The sequence below is a fragment of the Rhinoraja longicauda genome, chromosome 9 (genome assembly GCF_053455715.1).
Source record: "Rhinoraja longicauda isolate Sanriku21f chromosome 9, sRhiLon1.1, whole genome shotgun sequence".
Lineage (NCBI taxonomy): Eukaryota > Metazoa > Chordata > Chondrichthyes > Rajiformes > Arhynchobatidae > Rhinoraja > Rhinoraja longicauda.
In genome coordinates this window covers 40,728,591-40,750,710 of record NC_135961.1, presented here as the reverse complement: position 1 = coordinate 40,750,710, position 22,120 = coordinate 40,728,591, and the positions used below count along the sequence as shown (strand labels likewise).

Genomic DNA, 22,120 nt, shown 5'->3' with positions numbered 1-22,120 from the left:
ATGATCTGACCATAAAAAGCTCGGGCTTAAATATTAATTGTATTTGCATTAAGAATAGTGCAAATATTAAATGCACTTGTGAAGTTTAAGATTTCCAGTGATACCAAGACTGATGCACCATTTTGGTTTTGAAAAAATTCTATTTGAAGCCACAAACTAAAACTGCAGATAATTGCAGTTTAGTTTAGTTTTAGTTTAGGGATACAGTGCGGAAACAAGCCCTTCGGCCCACCAAGTCCGCACTGACCAGCAATCCCCGCACATTAACACTATCCTACACACACGGGACAATTTTCACATACACCAAGCCAATTAACCTACATACCTGTACGTCTTTGGAGTGTGGAAGAAAACCGAAGATCTCGGAGAAAACCCACGCGGTCACGAGGATAACGTACAAACTCCGTACAGACGGCACCCATGGTCGGGATCAAACCCGGATCTCTGGCGTTGCAAGCGCTGTAAGGCAGCAACTCTACCACTGTGCCACTGTGGCCGTGCTAACAGTTCCCAAACAATCTGATTAACTGATAAAAATATTTATTTTGCTTGTGGGATCTATTATGCATGGCTTTCATTTCCTTTAACCAATACCGCAATGAAAAGAAAAGTTAGAATTAACAGCAGTTAACAAACCTAGATATGAGTGTCAAAACCTACAATGCCCAAGCCAAGAATTATTTAACAAAACACAAAGTGCTGGAAGAACTCAGCGTGTCAGGCATCGTCTGCGGAGGGAATGGACAGACGATGTTTCGGGACCCTTCTTCAGACTGGGAAGAACTCTTGTTCTCTGGGTAACTTGGTTAGAGTTAACCTTAACCCTAACTCTGGGTATATCATCTCACCTCTGGAAAAAGAGTGAGATCACAAATAAATCATGATTGCAGTGAACAGCAGAAGAGGCCCAAGAGGCTAAGTGTTGGTTATTTTCGGCAATAACACTGACAACGAATATTTAAGCTGGAGTTTTTTTATGGTCAGATCACCAACTGCACAAATCAACCCGACAGAGTGAGCTAGATGTGTTCACATTCTTGTGATCCTGTTCCCAGGTCAGAAAGTAGAGGACTCAAGTTTAACTCCAAGATGCAAGTTTGAAATCCAGAGTAACTCTTTACTGCAATACGATGAGACTGCTGCAATATTAAAAGAGTCTCTTTTTGTTATGATGCTAAACTAAGGCCCTATCTATGCTCTTTGGTGGCAAATAAAATGCAACATCTATATTCCAAACCAATTTCTAAGTGTAGGGACCAAGATCCTTACTTCAACAAACACACCAAAAACAATTTTAATTAATTTGCTTTGTGTCTGTTTGTGCTTTATGGCACAGTGGTACAGTGAGTAGAGTCGCTGTCTCATGGAGCCAGAGATCCGGGTGTGATCCTGACCTCGGGGGTTGTATGTGCGGAGTTTGCTAGTTCTCCCTGTGACCGCCCAGGTTTTCTCTGGGTGCCTCAGTTTCCTCCTACATCCCAAAGACTTGCGGGTTTGTAAGTTGATTGGCCCTCAGTAAGTTGCCCCAAGTGTGTAGGAAGTGAATGCGAAAGTGGGACAACATAGAGCTTGTGTAAACGGGTGATCGATGCTTGGCGTGGACTCGGTGGGCCATAGAGCCTGTTTCCATGCTGTACCTCAAAACTAAACTAACTGCTGCAGTTGCCTACTAAAGACTGCTTTTAAAAAAATAATCCAACGGCAGAAAAAGAACCAAGAGTACATAAAGATATTACACAAGATATGATAAAGAGTAAATGGGCTTTTTTTTAATGGATAACACACACTTGGTCAATATTTCACACCATGGGGGAATTGATATTGCAGGAATATTGTGGTTCGCTCACCTTAGAGGGGGATGATTCTGTTGGGGCTGACTCGGGCCGCCTGCGGGGTGGGATAGGAGGGGGCATGTGAGCTTCATCAACACCTTTATTGCAACTCATTATTGAGGAGATTGACGCCGATCCTGTGATATAAAAACACAATTCAGTTTTGCTAACATCAGCGTGCCGAGTACTATTAACATCGCAGGATTCAAGAGGCAAAGGAACAATTTGCAAAATTCAAAGCGGCTTGGAACACTCTTGTCAAGTAAATAAGCACGGCCTTCACTTCCTAATGCATGCATTGAAGTGTGCAATCTGGACCATGACCTCCAATATTGAACTGCAGAGGGTAAAAGCAGTTACAAACATGCAGATTGGTGATTAACACAGCAAAATCTGAAATGAAATAAAGTATTAAAAGCATTAGTAAAAGCTTGGATCTAGGATCTCAAACAAGTGCTTATCTCAATGTACCAATGAGAAGATTATGTGTGTTACAATCTAAGACCCAAATGCTCTCGGTACATGTTGTAATGTATATCAATACATTTTTCTATATTAAATAGTAAATGAAAAAATCAACACCGAAAAAGTTCTAATTCTAAATAGATGATTAACTTTCAATTATAATGCTTTGAAATTTTTAAAGGTGTTGGGAAAATCCTGATGCTCATGGAATTATAGGAATGAAGGGAAGCGAACATGTCTAATGTTCCAGCGTGCATGCTGTCATCTATGTTAAAACAAAGCTGCATTTTAGCATAAAAGAGTGTGCATGATCAGCTTGATAAGGCCGTGCTATGTATTAAATATGCAACATTAAAGCCCAATACTAACTTGTGCCATGGGCCAGTGAGACGGGGGAAAATATGGTATCAGTGCCTGTGGAAGAAAATAGAGACAAACTAAGGAAGGAACCAGGCTAAGCAGATCGGTTGAATTTTACAATTTGCATGTTATTGATGTGTTCTTGATGTCCACAGATGTTTGGATTTGGCACTGAAATCATTTGCTACGAACAGTATAATGGCACACAAGAGATATTTAAAGTTTAGTCTTGGTATATCTTAGCATTAAAAAAGAGATAACACTAATATACTCCCCAAAACACGAGGGTTGAAAGGAAGAAATTAAGTTGAAGGCATACACCAGACCAACACAGAGAGTCTAGAAGCACTGATACTTTTTAAGTGGATTCCAAAATGGTTTGCGAGATAACTTGTTTTTTCCTTCATTGATTCCATCATATACCTAATTCCTAATGACAAAGTATTGATTTTAAAAAATTGCTCACTAGTACAAATGCAGTGATTTGTTTTTAATTTATTGAATTTAATTTGTTTTTAGTTTTAGTGTAATTTATTTTTATTTTTAGTTTTTAATTCATTGAACGTTCTTTTATTTACTGTGTTTTTCATGAGTACTGTGTTTACAGGCCAGGATCACCAACTACCTGACTGAACGACCACAGTATGTCAGGCTACAGAAATGTGTCTCGGACATGGTAGTGAGCAACACGGGGGCCCCACAGGGGACGGTCCTCTCTCCCTTCCTGTTCACCATCTACACCTTGGACTTCAGATATAACTTGGACTCTTGCCACCTGCAGAAGTTTTCGGACGACTGCAACAGTGAGGGGGAGGGAAGCTGAATACAGTGGTGTAGTCAATGACTTTGTTGAGTGGTGTGGGCTGAATCACCTGCAGCTCAACACTGACAAGAGGAAAGAGTTAGTGGTGGACTTTAGGAGGAGAGGACACCCCTGTCCCCTGCCTCCATCAATGGTGTGGATATGCAGTTTACCAAGGAGTACAAATGCCTTGGAGTATACCTGGACAGTAAACTGGACTGGTCCAGGAACCCTGAGGCCCTGTACAAGATGGGTCAGAGCCAGAGCCTTTTGAGAAGGCTCTGCTCCTTCAACGTCGGCAGTAAGATGCTGCAGATGTTCTACCAATCGGTGGTGGCCAGTACCATCTTCTTCGCCGTCGTGTGCTGGGGCAGCAGGGCGAAGGCCGCAGACAACAACAGGATTAACAAACTCTTCAGGAAGGCTGGCTCCATCCTGGGGGCGGAGTTGGATTCATGGAGGTGGTCTTGGAGGGGAGGGTGCTCCTCAAACTGCAGAGCATCTTGGGCAATACAGCTCACCCCCTCCATGACACACTAGTCAACCTGAGGAGTACCTTCAGCAACAGACTGGTTCTACCAAGATGCAGTACAGAACGCCACAGGAGATCCTTCCTCCCTGTGGCTATCAAACTGTACAACTCCTCCCCTTCTGTCACGGGGTAGACTGACTCCCCTCCCCAAATCTTTGCACATCCCCAATCATTTCCACTCGTCACTTTAATTTCATGTATCTTGTGTTTTATGACAGTTGGCAGATCAATTTCCCTCCTGGGATAAATAAAGTTCAATCAAATCGTATCGTTGTGCTGCTGCAAATAAAACTTTCATCGTTCTGTTTTCCGTACATATGACAATTAAATATTCTTGAATGCACGTTCTCAGTGTATGCCTAAGGTAAATGTGTAAAATGCTTTATAAATTTGTTTGCAGAAACAAGGAACCGTAGATGGTAGTTTACTACAGAAGACAAAGTGCTGGAGTAACTCAGCAGGTCAGGAGGGATCTTTGGAGAACATGGATAGGTGACGTTTCGGGTCGGGATCAGACTGAAGAAGGGCGTGTTACTAATAGCAGGGTGACCAAAACTGAATACAGTACTTCAAGTGTGGCCTCATCAATGTCTTGTTAGGGCCTGCGCTCCTACTAATGCCCCTTATACATGGGTCTACATGCATTCAATATCATTGTTAGGAGATGAGCAGCATCTCTCCTGAGATGCTGCCGGGCCCGCTGAGTGAATTTTGTGAATAAATACCTTCGATTTGTACCAGCATCTGCAGTTATTTTCTTACAAAAGGAATTGTGGAGTTATTAACTTGGAGTACCATGAGGCAAGGTGTACATCCAAACACTTGCTACCCAGTTCAGTCCAGCTCTTGAAGAAGGAACACTATATTTCACGTCCGCCTGAACAAAAGACGCACCCAGAGCAAAAAACATCTTCTAGCTTGTATATAGGGCAACTTCATTTCCCCAGTCAAATCATGTAAGGAGGCCACATATTAATTAAAGAAACAGTGTCCAAAACATTTATGACAGAACAGTCATGGTAATCAGTCACTATTGCTATTCAGTTCCCAGCTATGTCAGCAACTTTGTTTTGAGGTTAAAAAGTTATTAAAGTGCACAGCGTACTTGAATTGAAAGGACTCGCTGGGTCAGAGTCGCCAAAGACACTGCAGACGTCTGTTGAGCTGGATGCTGCTGAAGCTGGTGGTGGGGTCAGGGGCGTACGTGGGGAGTTTGGTGCCGATGCCGTGCTCTCAGCCTCATTCTCCGTGATGCGGCTGTAACTGATTTTACGCGGCTCCTGCAGGAGTGGCGTCGGATGCCCGCGCAGGGTGCCTGACCCCGGATGCCGAGGATTCGATGGGCGGACTCCCGGAGACTTCAGCGTGTAATTAAACTTCTTTGCCTAAAATACAGTTCAATGGAAAGAAGGTAAAATTAAGTCACATCCCTAATGGAGAACTGCAATAAGCTAACGGGGTCAAACAATCAGCAATTCTGGATGGACTAAGAACCTTAAACTGAAAAGATAAAAGATAAATATAGAACATAGAGCACAGTACACGAACAGGCCCTTCAGCAGACAATGTCTTTGCCGAACACAATGCCAAGTTAAACTAATCTGTTCTGCCTGCACACAATCCATATTGCTGCAGATCCATGTGCCTATCCAAAAGCCTCTCAAACACCACCACCATACTTGGCAGCCTGCTGCAGACACCCACCACCCTCTGCGAGCTCTATAAACAGACCTTACAGCTGACAGCTCCATAAATCCATAAGAAAAAATCCCCATGAATGATCTCCCGCTTTCTGTGAAGTTTGTAGCTCACGTCAGAATGGTATGGACAGAAGTTGAATCTGATGATCATAAAGGATAGGAGTAGAATTAGGCCATTCGGCCCATCAAGTTCACTCCGCTGTTCAATCATGGCTGATCTACGTCTCCCACCTAAACCCATTCTCCTGCCTTCTCCCCATAACCTCTGACACCTGCAATAATAAAAAAATCTATCTATCTCTGTCTTGACCTCAACATCCTTCTGTGGCAAAGAATTCCACAGATTCACCACCCTCTGACCAAAGAAGGGTATTGACGAGGTGTGTTGGGTTTAGTCGGTAGCGAGCCGCAAGTACGCACCATGACAGATATTAACAAAAGTATCATTCCTTGACTATGGGACCATGGGCGTTGCCAATGGCAACTATCCTCCAAGTCGAGTTTAGTTTAGTTTGGAGATGCAGTGTGGAAACCGGCCCGTTGGCCCACCGGGTGTGGGTCGACCAGCGATCCCGCACATTAACACTACCCTACACACACTAGGGACAATTTACAATTGATCTACAAACCTGTACGTCTTTGGAGTGCTGGAGGAAACTGGAGCACCCAGTGAAAACCCACACGGTCACAGGCAGAACGTACAAACTCCGTATGACCAGCACCCGTAATCACGATCGAAACCGGGTCTGGCGCTGTAAGGCAGCAACTGCATTGGTGTGCCCTAATCTTTCAGTGAAGTCACTGCTCCTCTTCTCAATACATCCACAAGGTTTTGAGTCACAAAGTTATCTTTAAGCTGGGGGTTGTTTTGGACTCTGTTCTTTGGTTTGCCTGTACCGCAGCCTTGTTGCTTCCCCCAGACCATAAATAACATTGGCTCATCTGCCTTGTGACCACATCACAACACATCATTGTCTTTGCTTTGCTGTACAGAGCTGCATGTGTGGCAACACGTGAACTGTATGAACACAAGCTTTTCATATCCACTCAACTTATGGCGAGAGTCAATGCTGAACTGGTGCTCTGCTCCCCATTGTCACTCCCTGATGCCTCTTTGTCTACCATCATGAATTACAGAAAAGTTAGTGAGTCCCGACCTGAAACATCACCCATCCACATTCACCAGCAATGCTGCCTGACCTGCTGAGCTACTGCAGCACTTTGTATATTTGTGGTATTATCTGACATTCATTTGCATCAGCGAGTTCTTCATGATCCCAGGAAACCCAAAGATAAAAATAAAATACAAACTATTTTGTAAATTTAAGAGGCCTGAACTCTATATGTTTGTTGATGGATAACGAATAAAAGAGTTGTTACAAATACTTTACGAGACGGGCAAAATGATTTGTGGAGTTAATTCCCGGAATGGCGGGACTGTCATATGTCAGACAATAGATGCAGGAGTAGGCCATTCGGCCCTTCGAGCCAGCACCGCCATTCAATGTGATCATGGCTGATCATTCTCGTTTCGTTTCGATAAGATCCCCTCTAATCCTTCTAAATTCCAGTGTATACAAGCCTAGTCGCTCCAGTCTTTCAACATATGACAGTCCCGCCATTCCGGGAATTAACCTAGTAAACCTACGCTGCATGCCCTCAATGGCAAGAATATCCTTCCTCAAATTTGGAGACCAAAACTGCACACAGTACTCCAGGTGCGGTCTCACTAGGGCCCTGTACAACTGCAGAAGGACCTCTTTGCTCCTATACTCAACTCCTCTTGTTATGAAGGCCAACATTCCATTGGCTTTCTTCACTGCCTGCTGTACCTGCATGACAATAGACAATAGACAATAGGTGCAGGAGTAGGCCATTCAGCCCTTCGAGCCAGCACCGCCATTCAATGCGATCATGGCTGATCACTCTCAATCAGTACCCCGTTCCTGCCTTCTCCCCATACCCCCTCACTCCGCTATCCTTAAGAGCTCTATCCAGCTGTCTCTTGAAAGCATCCAACGAACTGGCCTCCACTGCCTTCTGAGGCAGAGAATTCCACACCTTCACCACTCTCTGACTGAAAAAGTTCTTCCTCATCTCCGTTCTACATGCTTCCTTTCAGTGACTGATGTTGAAAGACTGGAGTGGCTAGGCTTGTATACACTGGAATTTAGAAGGATGAGAGGGGATCTTATCGAAACATATAAGATTATTAAGAGGTTGGACACGTTAGAGGCAAGAAACATGTTCCCAATGTTGGGGGAATCCAGAACCAGGGGCCACAGTTTAAGAATAAGGGGTAGGCCATTTAGAACGGAGATGAGGAAAAACGTTTTCAGAGTTGTAAATCAATGGAATTCTCTGCCTCAGAAGGCAGTGGAGGCCAATTCTCTGAATGCATTCAAGAGAGAGCTAGATAGAGCTCTTAAGGATATGGGAGTATGGGGAGAAGGCAGGAACGGGGTACTGATTGAGAATGATCAGCCATGATCACATTGAATGGTGGTGCTGGCTCGAAGGGCCGAATGGCGTACTCCTGCACCTATTGTCTATTGTCTATTAACAGAGTACCATGAGGCGATGTGCACATCCAAATGCTTGTTATCTAGTTAACGTCTATAAAAAAGTTGTTGCAAATACTCTTTCTACAGAACATAGAACAGTACAGTAGAAGAACAACCCCTTTGGCCCACAATGTCTGTGCCAAACATGATGTCAAGACCATCTGAGAAGCTGAGGAGCAAGTTCTCAGCTAATGACTCCTCTTCAGTTTGGAAGGGCTTGCAAGAAATCACCAGCTACAAGAAGAAAACTCCCTGCTCCTTGGACAATCGTCAGCTGACCAACGACCTGAACGAGTTTTACTGCAGGTTCGAGAAACAGAAACATAATCCTGGGATCCCCTCCCCACCACCCCCCAATCATCACTTCACACGTATTCACAGACTGACTCCAGTTTGCAAAGACTGGACCCTTCCCCACCCACTCCTCCCCAAGCAGCAAGTCACATGTACTCACAGCCTGACTGTTCTGAAAAGACTGGACCCTTCCCCACCCACTCCTCCCCAAGCAGCAATTCACACGTACTCACAGACTGACTCCAGTTTGCAAAGACTGGCCCCTTCCCCCCCACCCCTCTGCAATCACCAATTGGCACGTACTCACACCCTCGTCCACTGCCCAACATCAGTCTGGCCACTTCTCCATCTCCAACAATAGAAATTGCAGAGGTGGAGAGGCTATTCAGGAAACAGAAAAGCCGGAAATCTCCAGGACCGGACAATGTTTCCCCCTCTACCCCCAAGCTCTGTGCCGAACAACTGGCACCGATCTACACAGGCATTTTCAACCAGACCCTGCAAACCTGCCTGTCCCTGCCTGCTTCAAGGTCTCCACTATTGTCCCTGTACCCAAAAAGACAAGGATCACTGGTCTTAATGACGACAGGCCTGTCGCACTGTAATCATGAAGACCTTTGAAAGACTTGTGCTGGCCCAGCTGAAAAACATCACAAACCCCCTGCAGTTTGTATACAGGGCAAATAGATCGTTGGATGACGCAGTCAACCTAGGCCTGCACTTCATCCTCCAGCACTTAGACCGCAAGGGGACCTATGCCAGGATTCTGTTTGTGGACTTTAGCTCTGCATTTAACACCATTGTGTCAGAGCTACTACACTCCAAACTCTCCCAGTTGACTGTGCCTGAACCCCTCTGTCAGTGGATCATCAACTTCCTGACAGACAGGAAGCACATCTCGGACCCGCAGACACTCAGCATAGGAGCACCGCAAGGCTGCGTACTCTCCCCTCTCCTTTACTCTCTCTACACCAATGACTGCACCTCCACAGACTCCTCTGTCAAGCTCCTCAAGTTTGCGGATGACACAACCCTGATTGGACTGATCCAGGATGGGGAGGAATCTGCCGACAGATGGGAAGTGACACAGCTGGCATCCTGGTGCCATCGCAACAACCTGGAGCTCAATGCTCCTAAGACAGTGGAACTAATTGTAGATTTTAATGGCTCCCCCTCCCCTCCCCCCACTCACCATCAACAACACCACAGTCACATCTGTGGAGTCATTTAAGTGCCTTGGAACCATCATCCCCAGGGACCTTAAATGGGGGGGCCACCATCGGCTCCACAGTCAAAAAGGCCCAACAGAGGATGTACTTCCTGCGGCAACTGAGGAAACACAATCTGCCACAGGCATTGATGGTCCAACTCTATACTGTTATCATTGAGTCCGTGCTCACCTTTTCCATCGTGTTCTGGTTTGGCTCAGCCACCAAGCACGACATCCGGAGGCTGCAACGGATCGTTCGCACAGCTGAGAAGGTTGTTGGGTGCAACCTTCCCCCCATTGACGAACTGTACACTGCAAGGGCCAGGAAGCGAGCAGGCAAGATCATCTCTGACCCCGCTCACCCTGGCCACAATATTTGATTTTTTCATCCTGGGAAACATATTCTGTCTGTCCACCCTATCGTGCCTCATAATTTTTAATATTTCTGTCAGTCCCCCACAACCTCCAGCATTCTAGAATAATAAAACAATCTAAATCTGTCTTGTAGCCAATCTCCTTGTAGCCAATACCTCTAACCCTTATCTTTCTGACAATTCTAGACTATTATGTCTGCTTTCTAATGTTTCACCAATCAACGAAACTTGAACACCACCTGTGAAGCTGACAGTTGAAGCTCTTGCACTTAAATTGAGTCTCACAATTTTCGTATTGTTTTAATGCCAAAACATTCAGCATGGGACAATTTCCAGGCTCCATCCTCTGAGTTGTTGCCCCTTATCCAATCCAATTTCTCCACTGTACTCCTTAACTTTAATGTCGGTAATATTCTCCAGTAAAGGCGAAAGATTCATAAGGTGCCTGAGCCACATTTTGTCTCCATAAGAAAATCTTTCTCCGTTCTTAATCAGTTCCATCCACTAGAATCATACGACGCGGAAACATCCCTTCGGCCCAACTGGACCAAGAGGTCCCATCTACACTAATTCCACTTGCTCGCATTTGGCCCATACTCCTCTAAACCTTTCTTATCCATGTCCCTGTCCAAATGCCTTTTAAATATTGATATTGTACCTGCCTCAACTACCCTCTCTGGCAGCTTGTTCCAGATACCTACTACTCGGAAAAAGCTGCCGTCATGTTCCTATTAAATGTTTCATCTCTCACCTTAAACCTATTTCTATTTCTTGATTTCTCTACCCTTGGGAGAAAAAAAAGACTGTGCAGTCACCCTATCTATTCTCCATATGATTTCATATACCTGTATAAGATCACCCCTCAGCCTCCTGCAACCTAAGGAATAAAGTGCCTACCTGCCCAACCTCTCCTGCCCAAGCTCATGCCCTCGAGCCCCAGGCAACATCCTTGTAAATCCTCTCTGTACTCTTTTCAGTTTAATGGCATTTTACCTTTAGCAGGGTGGCCAAAACTGAATATGATAAGAGTGATACAGCATGGAAACAGGCCCTTTGGCCCAACTCATTCATGCCAACCAAGATGCTCCATCTATACTTGTCCCATTTGTTCACAGCTGCCCATATTTACTTCTAAATCTTTCCTAGCCAGGTACCTGTGCCATGTCTTTAAACGTTGTTATAGTACCTGTCTCAACTACCTCCTCTGGCAGCTCGCTCCAAAATACCAACCACCCCCAGTGAAAAAGCTGTCCCTCAGGTTCCTATTAAATCTTTGTAACTGAGCTGTAGTGCGCTGATAGAGCCTGTGATGAGCACACTTGGAGGCTAAGCTCCGAGCCACCATTGATTCATTCACTGCACTTTACAGGTGAATGGCCTTTGCATTCAACTTATGAATGTCAAAGTCTGTCTACCAACTTCCCCCTATTGTACCAGATTGGCCTGGCTGCAAGGCATTATAGAGGCTCCCTAAGCATGTGGACTACTTCCCAGATATTCATAATTTACAGGAGCAGAATTAAGCCATTCGGCCCATCAAGTCAACTCCGCCATTCAATCATGGCTGATCTACCTTTCCCTCTCAACCCCATTCTCCTGTTTTCTCCCCGTATCCTTTGACACTTTTACTAATCAAGAATCTGTCAATCTCCACTTTCAAAATAGCCAATGACTTGGTCTCCAGAGCCGCCAGTGGCAATGAATTACGCCCTCAGAATAAATAAATTCCTCTTCCTTGTTTCTAAAGGTATGTTCTTTTATTCTGACGCTGTGCCCTCTGGTCTTAGACTCCCCCACTAGTAGAAACATCCTCACGAGATATGAGGGGAAAGTCCTCCTGTGTATCTCAATGCACAAAGCACTGTTAACATATATACAAAAGATGAAATAACTACTTACAAATCTGGGTAAAGACTTGGCATTCCTAGGCTCTATCTCCAAAGACTTATTGAACAAATAATCTGTAAATTCTTTCTCCAACGCGATTCCCATTGGATTTAAATTTTCAAAAAACTTCTGCAAAACAAAAGTACTAATTAAAAAAAATAGAAATATAGAAACATCAATTATTGTAGCTCTTGTGTTTCTTTGTCATAAGGAATGGAAACAGGCCCTTTGGCCCCTGAGTTATGCTCACCATTAGGCACTTATTTACAGTAATCTCATTTTCAATCCCTTCACATTCCCAACTACTCGCTCCAGATTCTTTCACTGTACGACTCTCTCTCTCTTATCAAAAGGGAGATGACAGATTTGTACCAATGAGCGAAAATAATTATATTTGTAAGGAAACACGATGCAAATAATCCTCATTTAAATGTTACACAATCTTTTTGTTGGACTAAAAATGTGAGCTAGAAATTTATAAAGAGCTAGTGCTGAGATTGGATAGTTATTGTTGGGAAACCTTTTTCTCACTTCAAATCACCTGGTGTGAAAATAAATAGCGCGTTTCAAGCAAGAAACTACAAAAACGTCCCTGGATGAGGGAATCTGGGCAAGATGGAAGTTCGTCCTGGTTGTGTTAATTATTTCACTTTTACAAAACAAAACTGGGTGAGAGTACCTATTATTCCTGACCCACATTTATTTGGCCTCTGTAAATTACCCCTAGTGTGGAGGGAGTGAATGCAAAAGTGGGATAAGATGGAATTAATGTAAAACTGTGATCAATGGTCGTTGTGGACCAAAGGGCCTGTTCCATGCTGTATCTCTAAACTGGATTGAAATGCCCATACTGTCCCCTCCTTCAATGAAATATGTTCTAACAGTAGACAAAAGGAAACATTAAAAAACATATCCTCATTGGGCAATTTATTTATTTATTTCCACAAAAAGAGATTCATGCGTTTTTGCTTTGCCTATTCTAAAAAAGACTAACCTTAATGTCTTGCTCGACCCGTAAGCAGTACGGCTGGTTCTGGTATTGCTGAATCTCTCCTGTGATTTCAGCAACCTTCCTCCTCTTACTGAAATTTATCAACTCTCTACCATGTCTCTTCAGGAAATCAGGATTACCTTCCTCCGTCTTCAAAATGTTTGTCAAATATATTCCTAAATAATGAAACAAGTTGTCAGTTAATAATGTGGACACAAGGAACTACAGATGCTGATTTACAACAAAAAAAATGATAGAGTAACTCAGTGGGCCAGGCAGCAACTCTAGAGAACATAGACAGGAGACGTTTTGGGTTGGGGTCAGTCTGAAGAAGGGTCCCGACCCGAAATGACACCTATCCACATTATCTCGAGATGTGCCTGACCCGCTGAGTTACTCAGGCACTTTGTATCGTACTATGTTAATAAATTAATTTTAACTATTGAACTTTCTGGCCCAACTAAGATTTAAAACAACTATCATTGAACTAGAATGTTTTTTTTTATTTTTAAACACAGCTAACCCAATGACAAAGACACAGCCTGGTCCCGCAGAATGGGCTTCCCACAGCATGTCTGAATATGAATCCTGCTGATCCCACTTGCCGGTCCATAGCTCTGTTGGCTATAGGTTTTAACGAGCTCACTGTGGACTTTTTAAAACATGTGAGAGCATTTCTGGCTCCAGTGCCCTTCACACACTGTTCTTGACTCCCAACAGTTGTAGCATGAAATAATGTTTGCATGGATCAATACAGCACAGGAACAGACTCTTCGGCCCACACTGCCCATGCCGAATATGATGCCAAGATAAACTAATCTCCTCTGCCTGCGTGTGATCCATATCCCTCCGTTCTCTGCATATCCACATGTCTATCGAAAACCTCTAATCACCATCCATCACCACAACTGGCAGCGCGTTCTAATCACCTACCATCTCTGTGTAAAAAAAAACAACTTTCCCCGCATGTCTTCAACGTGGACAAGTTGGGCTGAAGGGCCGGTTTCTGCGCTGCACGATTCTATGACATCTCATTTAAACTTTGCTCCTCACACCCTAAAGCTATGCCCTCTAGTCTTTAACATTTCCACCCTGGGGAAAAAGGTTCTGACTGTTTTCTCAACTCCGCCCTTACTCTTCTAACAATAATATTACATTTATACTTCCCAGTTACTGAATACTCAACCACGGGGAAAATAGGTCCAGAAGGAATCTGGGATAATTTAGAAAATTAGTGAAATGCATTCACTCTCTTTGCAACAACTTATTTTGGAATTCCAGGGTGCAGGCCATCAGGATAAGGGGATTTTCTTTCTCCTCTGGTAATAATTTATGTATTTACTTAAGACATAGGACGAGGCCATTCAGCACATCAAGCCTATGCCAGCTCACAGGGTAATCCCATTCCCCCACCCTATATTCCCTATAGCTTGCTCTGCTTTCTAGATCAGGGCCAGAAACATGTGAAAATCTGCAACTCTTTCACAAGATGGCTAGTTCAATAGAAATTTTCAAGATAGAGATTCTTGTTTGGTAAGAATTGTTATGAAGAGCAGATCCAATGGAATTGAGATACAAATTAACCACAAGCTACATGAATCTTGGAACAAATGTGGATTATAATGCAAAGGTATTTATTCACAAAATGCTGGAGTAACTCAGGTCAGGCAGCATCTCAGGAAAGGAGGAATGGGTGACTTTTCGGGTCGAGACCCTTCTTCACACGGGTTATAATGCCTTGCACTCAGTCTGAAGAGGGGTCCAGACCCAAAACGTTGTCTGTTCATTCCTCAACAGATGCTGCCTGATCTGCCGAGTTCCTCCGGCACTTTTGCTCAAGATTCCAGTATCTGCAGTCTGGCGTCTCCACCTTGGTTCTATAACTATGTCTCAAGGTGACCACACTTCACAATTTCTCATTGGATACTCCAATGTACATACAAATCTTAGATAACTAGGTTAACTTAGATAACTAGTGTTAATGTACGGGGATCGCTGGGTGGCACGGACTTGGAGGGCCGAAAAGGCCTGTTTCCGGCTGTAGATATATGATATGATAAACTGTGTAAAATCCAGTCTCAAAATTTTCTCTTCACGGACAGCTCTCTGATTCAAAAGCAGTCAACAAGTCCCCATCGTGCTATTTTAGGGCAGAAAAAGGAGAAAGAACTTTTGCAGATAAAAATTAAAACAAATGTAACAAGATGCAGGTGATATTTCCCATCCCACTGCTGCTGTTTACAAAACCAATGGGAGAAATGCCTGTATACATCTGAGAATAAAAAGTAGCAGAGCTTACCAAAGAAAGGCACACATGGGGGGTTAATGGATCGGAGTTTAGCCAAATACTTTTTATAGTGATCTTCACTCAATTCGTGAGCCTCCTCCAAAATTTTCTTTTGCCGACTTGGTATTTGCTATGAATGCAAACAATACAAAGAGAAAGTACTATTGAGAAAAACTCATTTGAGCAAACCAATGTCCAGATTTCTTTATTCAAATCTACAAAATTTAGTAACAGTTGAATATGGACTTAGTTTAGCCGTCTCTTGAATACAAGAACTTATTATTTGTTGTACTGCATCACAATACCTGAAAAGTGTGGATGATCTAGTCTGAGCCATTGTTAACTTGTGGCTTCTTGATTGCACAAAGTACATCTCTATTCCAAATGCTATTGTTATTTTAAGGCTTTAAGTAATTTCTTCCCTTTCTTATATATATTTTGTGGAAGACATGGGCTTGAGTTTGCATCTTCTATCATAGTGTATTAAAAAGCAAATCAGTACAAAATTATCATGACTAAAAGGAGTTTTGATATTTGCATGATATATATTTTTATTTTAATATGAATTAAAACTTAAACATTTAACCATAAAATATTTATTGCATTTTCCAAAATGAAGAATTGCCATAAATTTTTCATCTATGTGAATAGGATTCGTATCACTAATGCATTGCATAGATCTATTAAAATATTCATGCCCAGAAAGTGTATTTTGTTGAGACCTACCCCATGACAAGGAGCTTGTCAATACCTGTATTTCACTATTTGAATCTGTATCAGAATATATTTCCTCCATATAAGAAAGGATATGCAGGCAATGAAGGGATATGGATCACATGCAGGCAGATGAGATTAGTTTATCTTGGCATCGTGTACAAACAAAACATTGCGGGCCAATGGGCCTATTCCTGTGCTGTACTGTTCTATGATCTAAAGCAAGAGAAGTGCAGTTTCTATACGTGAGTGGTGTCCAGTGATAATCAAAATGAAAATGGTCATCACTTTTTTCTTGTATTTAATGCAGTGCAGCCTTCTGCTTTCACGTAATTCTACATATCTCATTGCAACTTATCTGGTTGCATCACATACCTCAAAAGTGTGATCCAGCCGATAGACAGGAGATGAATTCATGGCACTAACCACCTCCAGCACACCATTAAAATTGTTTAGTTCCTGGAAAACCTGTAGGATCTCGATTATTCGACTGACAACTGCTATTCGTTCCTCCAAATTTTCAGTTTCTACTATGCACCTGAAAATTAAAAAAAGATAAACTTACGACATAAATCAGGAATGCACTGCATTTCAAGAACAAATAAAAATTTTATTCATTGCACTGGAAGACAGGAATCTTTAACTTTCACAAAATCTAATAATGCCAAAGAAGTCAGAATGGCATTCTTTTCACCATGCCACTGACAATTAATTGTTGGAGAACAATAAAGTTAACGTTTTCAGAATTAGATTCAAAATTAGCAACCTTCACCCAAAGCTCCTTCAGAGAAACATTTGCCCAAATATAGATCAGATCTAGGTGCTCAATCCCCCACAGCCCACCACACCAGTTGTACATATGTCACTCATTCTCCTCACCCAAGATAGTGACTGGACCTTAAGCAATGCAGTGTGACCTCACCCCAAAAGCAACTGACCAAGCTACGTCAACTCTTTGCCTACTGTGAAAGTAAACACTGGCTTATAATTTGAAGTACAATGAAAGTAAATCATAAATTAACAAAACAAACATTAAAGACGTAAATAATTAAAAAACATTAAGCTAAAGCAAAATATATTTTTTAATTTACCTCCCCTCACCTTCTAAATCTTTACCACATATTCCCCATGGAAAGAAACTGAATCTCAGATCACGTATCAAGTCTGAGGAGATGCAGAAGTTAAGAGGTGCTTCTCCAAGAACAGATTCTAATCCACCTGCAGAATGAGCTGACGGACTTAGCCCTCCAAATTTATCTGAAGACTGTCTTTCCGTGTCTGAGACCTACTTTAGTTTGAATAACATTTAAAAGACACTTGGACAGGCACATGGATATGAATAATTGAGAGGGATGTGGGCCAAACACAATCAAATGGAATCATCTTAAATGAGGCATCTTGGTCGGCATGGACGAGTTGGGTTGAGGGTCCTATTTCCATGCTGTATGACTATAACTGAACGTCAGTGGTTCTGATCAAGTTTAATTAAATTTTATTTGGTGAAAGCAAAATGCTAACTACTTTGTTTCACAAATTTAACCACATTAAAAACAGAAATTAAAATAGCTTGAGGATTTTATGAAGTATGACTACATAAGAAACAGGATAAGATTAAAATTGAAATGTTCTACACAGCACTAGGAATTTCATTTATACCAAATATATGTAGTACAGAACATTTTTTGGGATACCATGCACCAAATCCATGTTTTGCCCCCAAAATGTCTGCATTGGTTGTCCAGTAATCAAAATCTGCCCGCTTCTATTTCAGCACAGAACTGTGTTGTATACATTGCAACTTCATCAAACCCTAATCAAGCACATTCCTTACTTTTCAAACCATAAAGTGAGATTGGTAGTGTGTCGTATCATCTTCAGGAGATTTGAAGAGTTGATTTCTTTGTCATCCTTTGTCCACACACTTCCTACTAGTTCTGATGGCTGAACAGCTCTAAAATCCAGATTCACAAATGCATTAATCACATTGATGGTGATGTGAAACCAGACAAATGTTTAGCCTGATATTTTGAAAGATATGATCACATCCTTAAATCAAGTATAAGCAGTTCAAACTTCATCAATCCATTTCATGACAAATGTTCTAATTATACATTTACAAATTTGCAGCATTATTAGTCAACTACAATATGAATTTCTAGAACTGCCTTGTCCAGAGCACAGTTGGCTGAATGCTCCATTAAACCTAAAACGGCCACAAATAAAGCAAAAACCAAAACACCAATGCATTTTGTCCTTTAATTCATCTCACATATATAATCTGAAAAACATTTTTGAATTAATTTTAAGCATTTACAATACCATTAGTTTCTTCTAGACTGACGAGAATGATCAATATTTCATTAAGTGTCATGAGATACATCTTGTAATTATAAAAATGAGCTTTTCAGAGACAGAATTATTCCAATGATTATTTTGATATTACAACCATACATCTGTAGCTAAATTATTGATTGATTGATTGAAAGATACAGCATGGACACAGACCTATTAGCTCACCAAGTCTATGCTGATCACCCATTAAGAACATTTTGTATTAAAACTTGTAAAACCTTACTCAGTAAAAGCTAAATCTTGTTGCTTATTTGCCCACAGTAAAGTACTTCTTATTCTGAGTTCAGGTATATTCAACATCAACACGAGAAAAATCTTTACCTGTAAAGATCAGATTCTAATAATGTTAACTGTCTTGCAATTTCTATTGGATGCAAAGTTAGCAAGTCAAATGCTTCAATTTGACCAATTTTACTTATGTGCCATTCAATAGATGGGGGTGAACTTTGAAATGTAATAGCGTGCGACGGTCCATTTGCTTGTGCCTGTTTTTTCCGCAGAATTATTTTACTGATAGATTCAACCCATTTTTTCATGGCTTTACCTGCATCACAAACATGAGGGGATTACTGCAATTAAACTTTGTTAATAAAACAAATGTCTTTGTAGATAAATTATTGTTGCAGAATTGTTGATAATTTTAGGACATCTCACCTCTAACTGTCCCAATGAATTCTTCTAGACGATATAACAACTCTGCATCTCTTTCAAAGTCGTAGAAGTGATGTTCCACCCAGTGTCGACAAACATTCAAAACTCTTTAAAAAAATGCAATTAATAAAATGTTTTAATAAATTTTGGAACTTTATCCATTCTCCTTATTATCGCTACTTGTTCAGCTTCTGTGAGTACAATTATTATCCCATAATATTCCATTTAATTATACAAAAACTGGCACAATTTATAGATGATCTGATTTGATTGTCGAGCATGTAAACAAAAAGCTTTTCACTGTATCTTGGTACAGGTGATATTAATAAACCAATACCAAGGGCTTTCTCCATCGCTGCTCCCACCCTCTGGAACTCACTACCCCAAACCGTCAGAGACTCCTCCTCACTCACCACATTCAAAACATCACTGAAGTCTCACCTGTTCAGCACTGCCTTCAACCACTGACCGTCACCTCACCTGGTCTCCTTTTTCTGTTCGTTTACTTATTTATCTATTTACTTTCTTCTCTATGTTCTAATAATCCCTGTAAAGCGCCTTTGAGTGTTTGAAAAGCGCTATATAAATGTAATGCATTATTATTATTATTATTAATTTGTAAAACATGACAGGTTTATGAAGGAAGAAAAAAGTTTACTCCTACTGCCTTTGACTTTAATATATTCTAAAACTTTTATATGTTACTTGAAAAGGTGGAAGTCATGCTTTGTAAATAAGCATATTCCCTGTGGCTACTTAAGTGCAAATCTATCGGAGTATGGCATCATCAGATGCATCATTCAAAAGCTTTTCACTGTACCTCAGTGCACGTGACAATAGTGAACCTAAACCAGAGCCGCTGAATAATTTCAAGGCATTATATTAAGTGTGGAATGTTTATGGTATTCACTGTTTCCGCACTAATACAACACTCCTCTCAACCACAATTACAGCTAGAGACTGTTACATAAACTATGACGAACCAATAGAATTGATGAAATATGACTGGAATTCTGCAATTTTAACAAATTTATAATGTTAATGACTTAATAAGAATAGCATACAAGGAGATCAGTTACATATTACTCTTTTTTTGTTGAATCTTTAGATCTATTCAAGATCACACTGCTAAATGTTTTGTGCACTACACAGCCAAACAATTGACCATTATGGATATTTTTGACTAATCCCAATGTCTCTCCTTTTTATCTCTTAGGAAGAGAGTCTTCTTGTTTATGATGAAGTTGTAAGTAATAGTTCCAATTCTAATATCCCAAAAGCAAATCTGAAAACACAAGCACATTGAATCTGATGAATTCAATGATTCCACGTCAAGGACTCTGAGGTCAGATCTCCAGTGTGCGAGAAACACTAACCTTTGGTTACTAATGCCATGATCAAAGAAGAAGAATAAAAGGCCTAGAGTGGATGTGTCCAAAAGTGGTAGAGTCTAGGACCAGAGGGCACAGTCTCAGAATAAAAGGACGCACCTTTAGAATGGAGATGAGGAGGAATTTCTTTAGCCAGAGGGTGCTGAATCTGTGGAATTCATTGCCACAGATTTCGGTGGAGGACGTCATTGGGTATTGATAGGTTTTTGATTAATAAGGGTGTCAAAGAGAAGGCAGGAGAATGGAGTTGAGAGGGAAAAATAGATCAGCCATGATCAAATGGGTGAGCAGGCTCGATGGGTGGCATGGCCTGATGCTGCTCATATGTCTTATGAACTTATGAAGAAGTACATAAATTCTGATAGGTTAAGGCTTGATTTTAGGTCTCAGCAAGTCATAATCTGCATCAACAATGTGGTGAGGGAACTAAATATAATATTTCTGAGTCTGCTGATTACAAGAAACTAGATGGGATTGTGAGTACAAAGGATGAAAACAGGCTTCAGAGGGTGTGGAACAGCTGAGTGAGAACAGAGCAGGTGGAATAGGTCCACCACAGATTTTCTGGCAATGGTGGTCTGGCACCTCCTTTAATCGGGATAAAATTTCGAGAGCGCACTTGAAATCCCCCTCAGAAGTGCCCTCGAAAAAGTGGCCCCTAGGCCGGATGAGGCGGCCGATCTAGGCCTCATTGGGATTTCCACACCGATCGGCGGGTCAAGTTTGGAACCAGCAGATTTGTTCCCATTGCCAACTTCTGAGGCCAACTTTGCGGGCCTTGGCCCCCCAGCGGAGCCTTCAACTCCTCCCGGAGGCCGTGACCTCTGTTGGTCTGGCAAAATTGATAATCCAGCACATTTCTGGAACTAAGGCTGCCGGAAAATCGGTGGTGGCGCTGTTTAAATTAAAAATGAGGTTATACACTTTGCTGCACATCACAGAAAAGCCAAAGTACGTGAAATGGTGAGAGATTGGATAATGTGTTTGTTCCAAGGAACCTACAAATGTTTGCACATGACTAATTAAAGGTCAACATACAGGTACCTCTGGCAATCAGGAAGTTAAATACTAAGTTAGCTTTTTGATTTCCAAGAGTAGCTGAATATAGAAATAAGGACATTTTATGGGAACTGACATTAGATTTAGAACCCTGTTGCTAAATCACTTTAAAAGTAATTTTGAATCCCAATACATCTTGATTTCTCCATGTAGCATTACGAGATGCTACTTACCTAAGCTGCACAGGTTGAACGTATTCTTTCCTAAATCTTTTCAATTCCGCACTAAGAGGTTGGTCACCATGTTCCAAAGCTTCCCGATCAGCTTCAGTAGGCTCGGGTTCTGGAATTTCAAATCTAACATACAACATGAAATAAAAATGTGCACATCCAAAATATTCTACAATTCATTCAGTAACTTACCTAAATGGTAGACTCAGCAAAATTATAATAAGATAAATATTCACCACTACAAATATTATGTACATCATTACTATATTCACAATCACCAGCTTTCTCTCTTATCACTGATTGTGTTATCTCCCATTGCACATCAAAGAACACAAACATATTTTATTTATTGATTGATTGATACTGCATGGAAACAGGCCTTTTTTGCCCACTGAATCCACGCCAACCATTGATCACCCGTTCACACTAGTTCTACAATTCCACTTTCTTGAATTGTACTGCACCTTTACAGCAGAGAAAAAGGG

At 41.6% G+C, this 22,120-nt stretch overlaps 1 protein-coding gene across 2 annotated transcripts in view; it reads right to left on the bottom strand.

The window, feature by feature from the left end:
• sos1 (son of sevenless homolog 1 (Drosophila)) overlaps window positions 1-22,120 on the bottom strand; it is a 139,498-nt gene that overhangs the window by 5,567 nt on the left and 111,811 nt on the right. The window contains exons 12-22 of one of the 2 annotated variants that reach the window (XM_078405267.1): window positions 21,639-21,761; window positions 19,019-19,122; window positions 18,686-18,908; window positions 17,844-17,963; window positions 16,388-16,550; window positions 15,311-15,428; window positions 13,015-13,187; window positions 12,033-12,149; window positions 5,097-5,376; window positions 2,667-2,711; window positions 1,848-1,969 (exon numbers count right to left, since the gene is read on the bottom strand). In XM_078405267.1, coding sequence (XP_078261393.1) covers window positions 1,848-1,969; window positions 2,667-2,711; window positions 5,097-5,376; window positions 12,033-12,149; window positions 13,015-13,187; window positions 15,311-15,428; window positions 16,388-16,550; window positions 17,844-17,963; window positions 18,686-18,908; window positions 19,019-19,122; window positions 21,639-21,761 — 1,588 coding nt within the window. The remainder of the gene's footprint in view (window positions 1-1,847; window positions 1,970-2,666; window positions 2,712-5,096; window positions 5,377-12,032; window positions 12,150-13,014; window positions 13,188-15,310; window positions 15,429-16,387; window positions 16,551-17,843; window positions 17,964-18,685; window positions 18,909-19,018; window positions 19,123-21,638; window positions 21,762-22,120) is intronic. The other variant, XM_078405268.1, reaches the window with a different exon arrangement.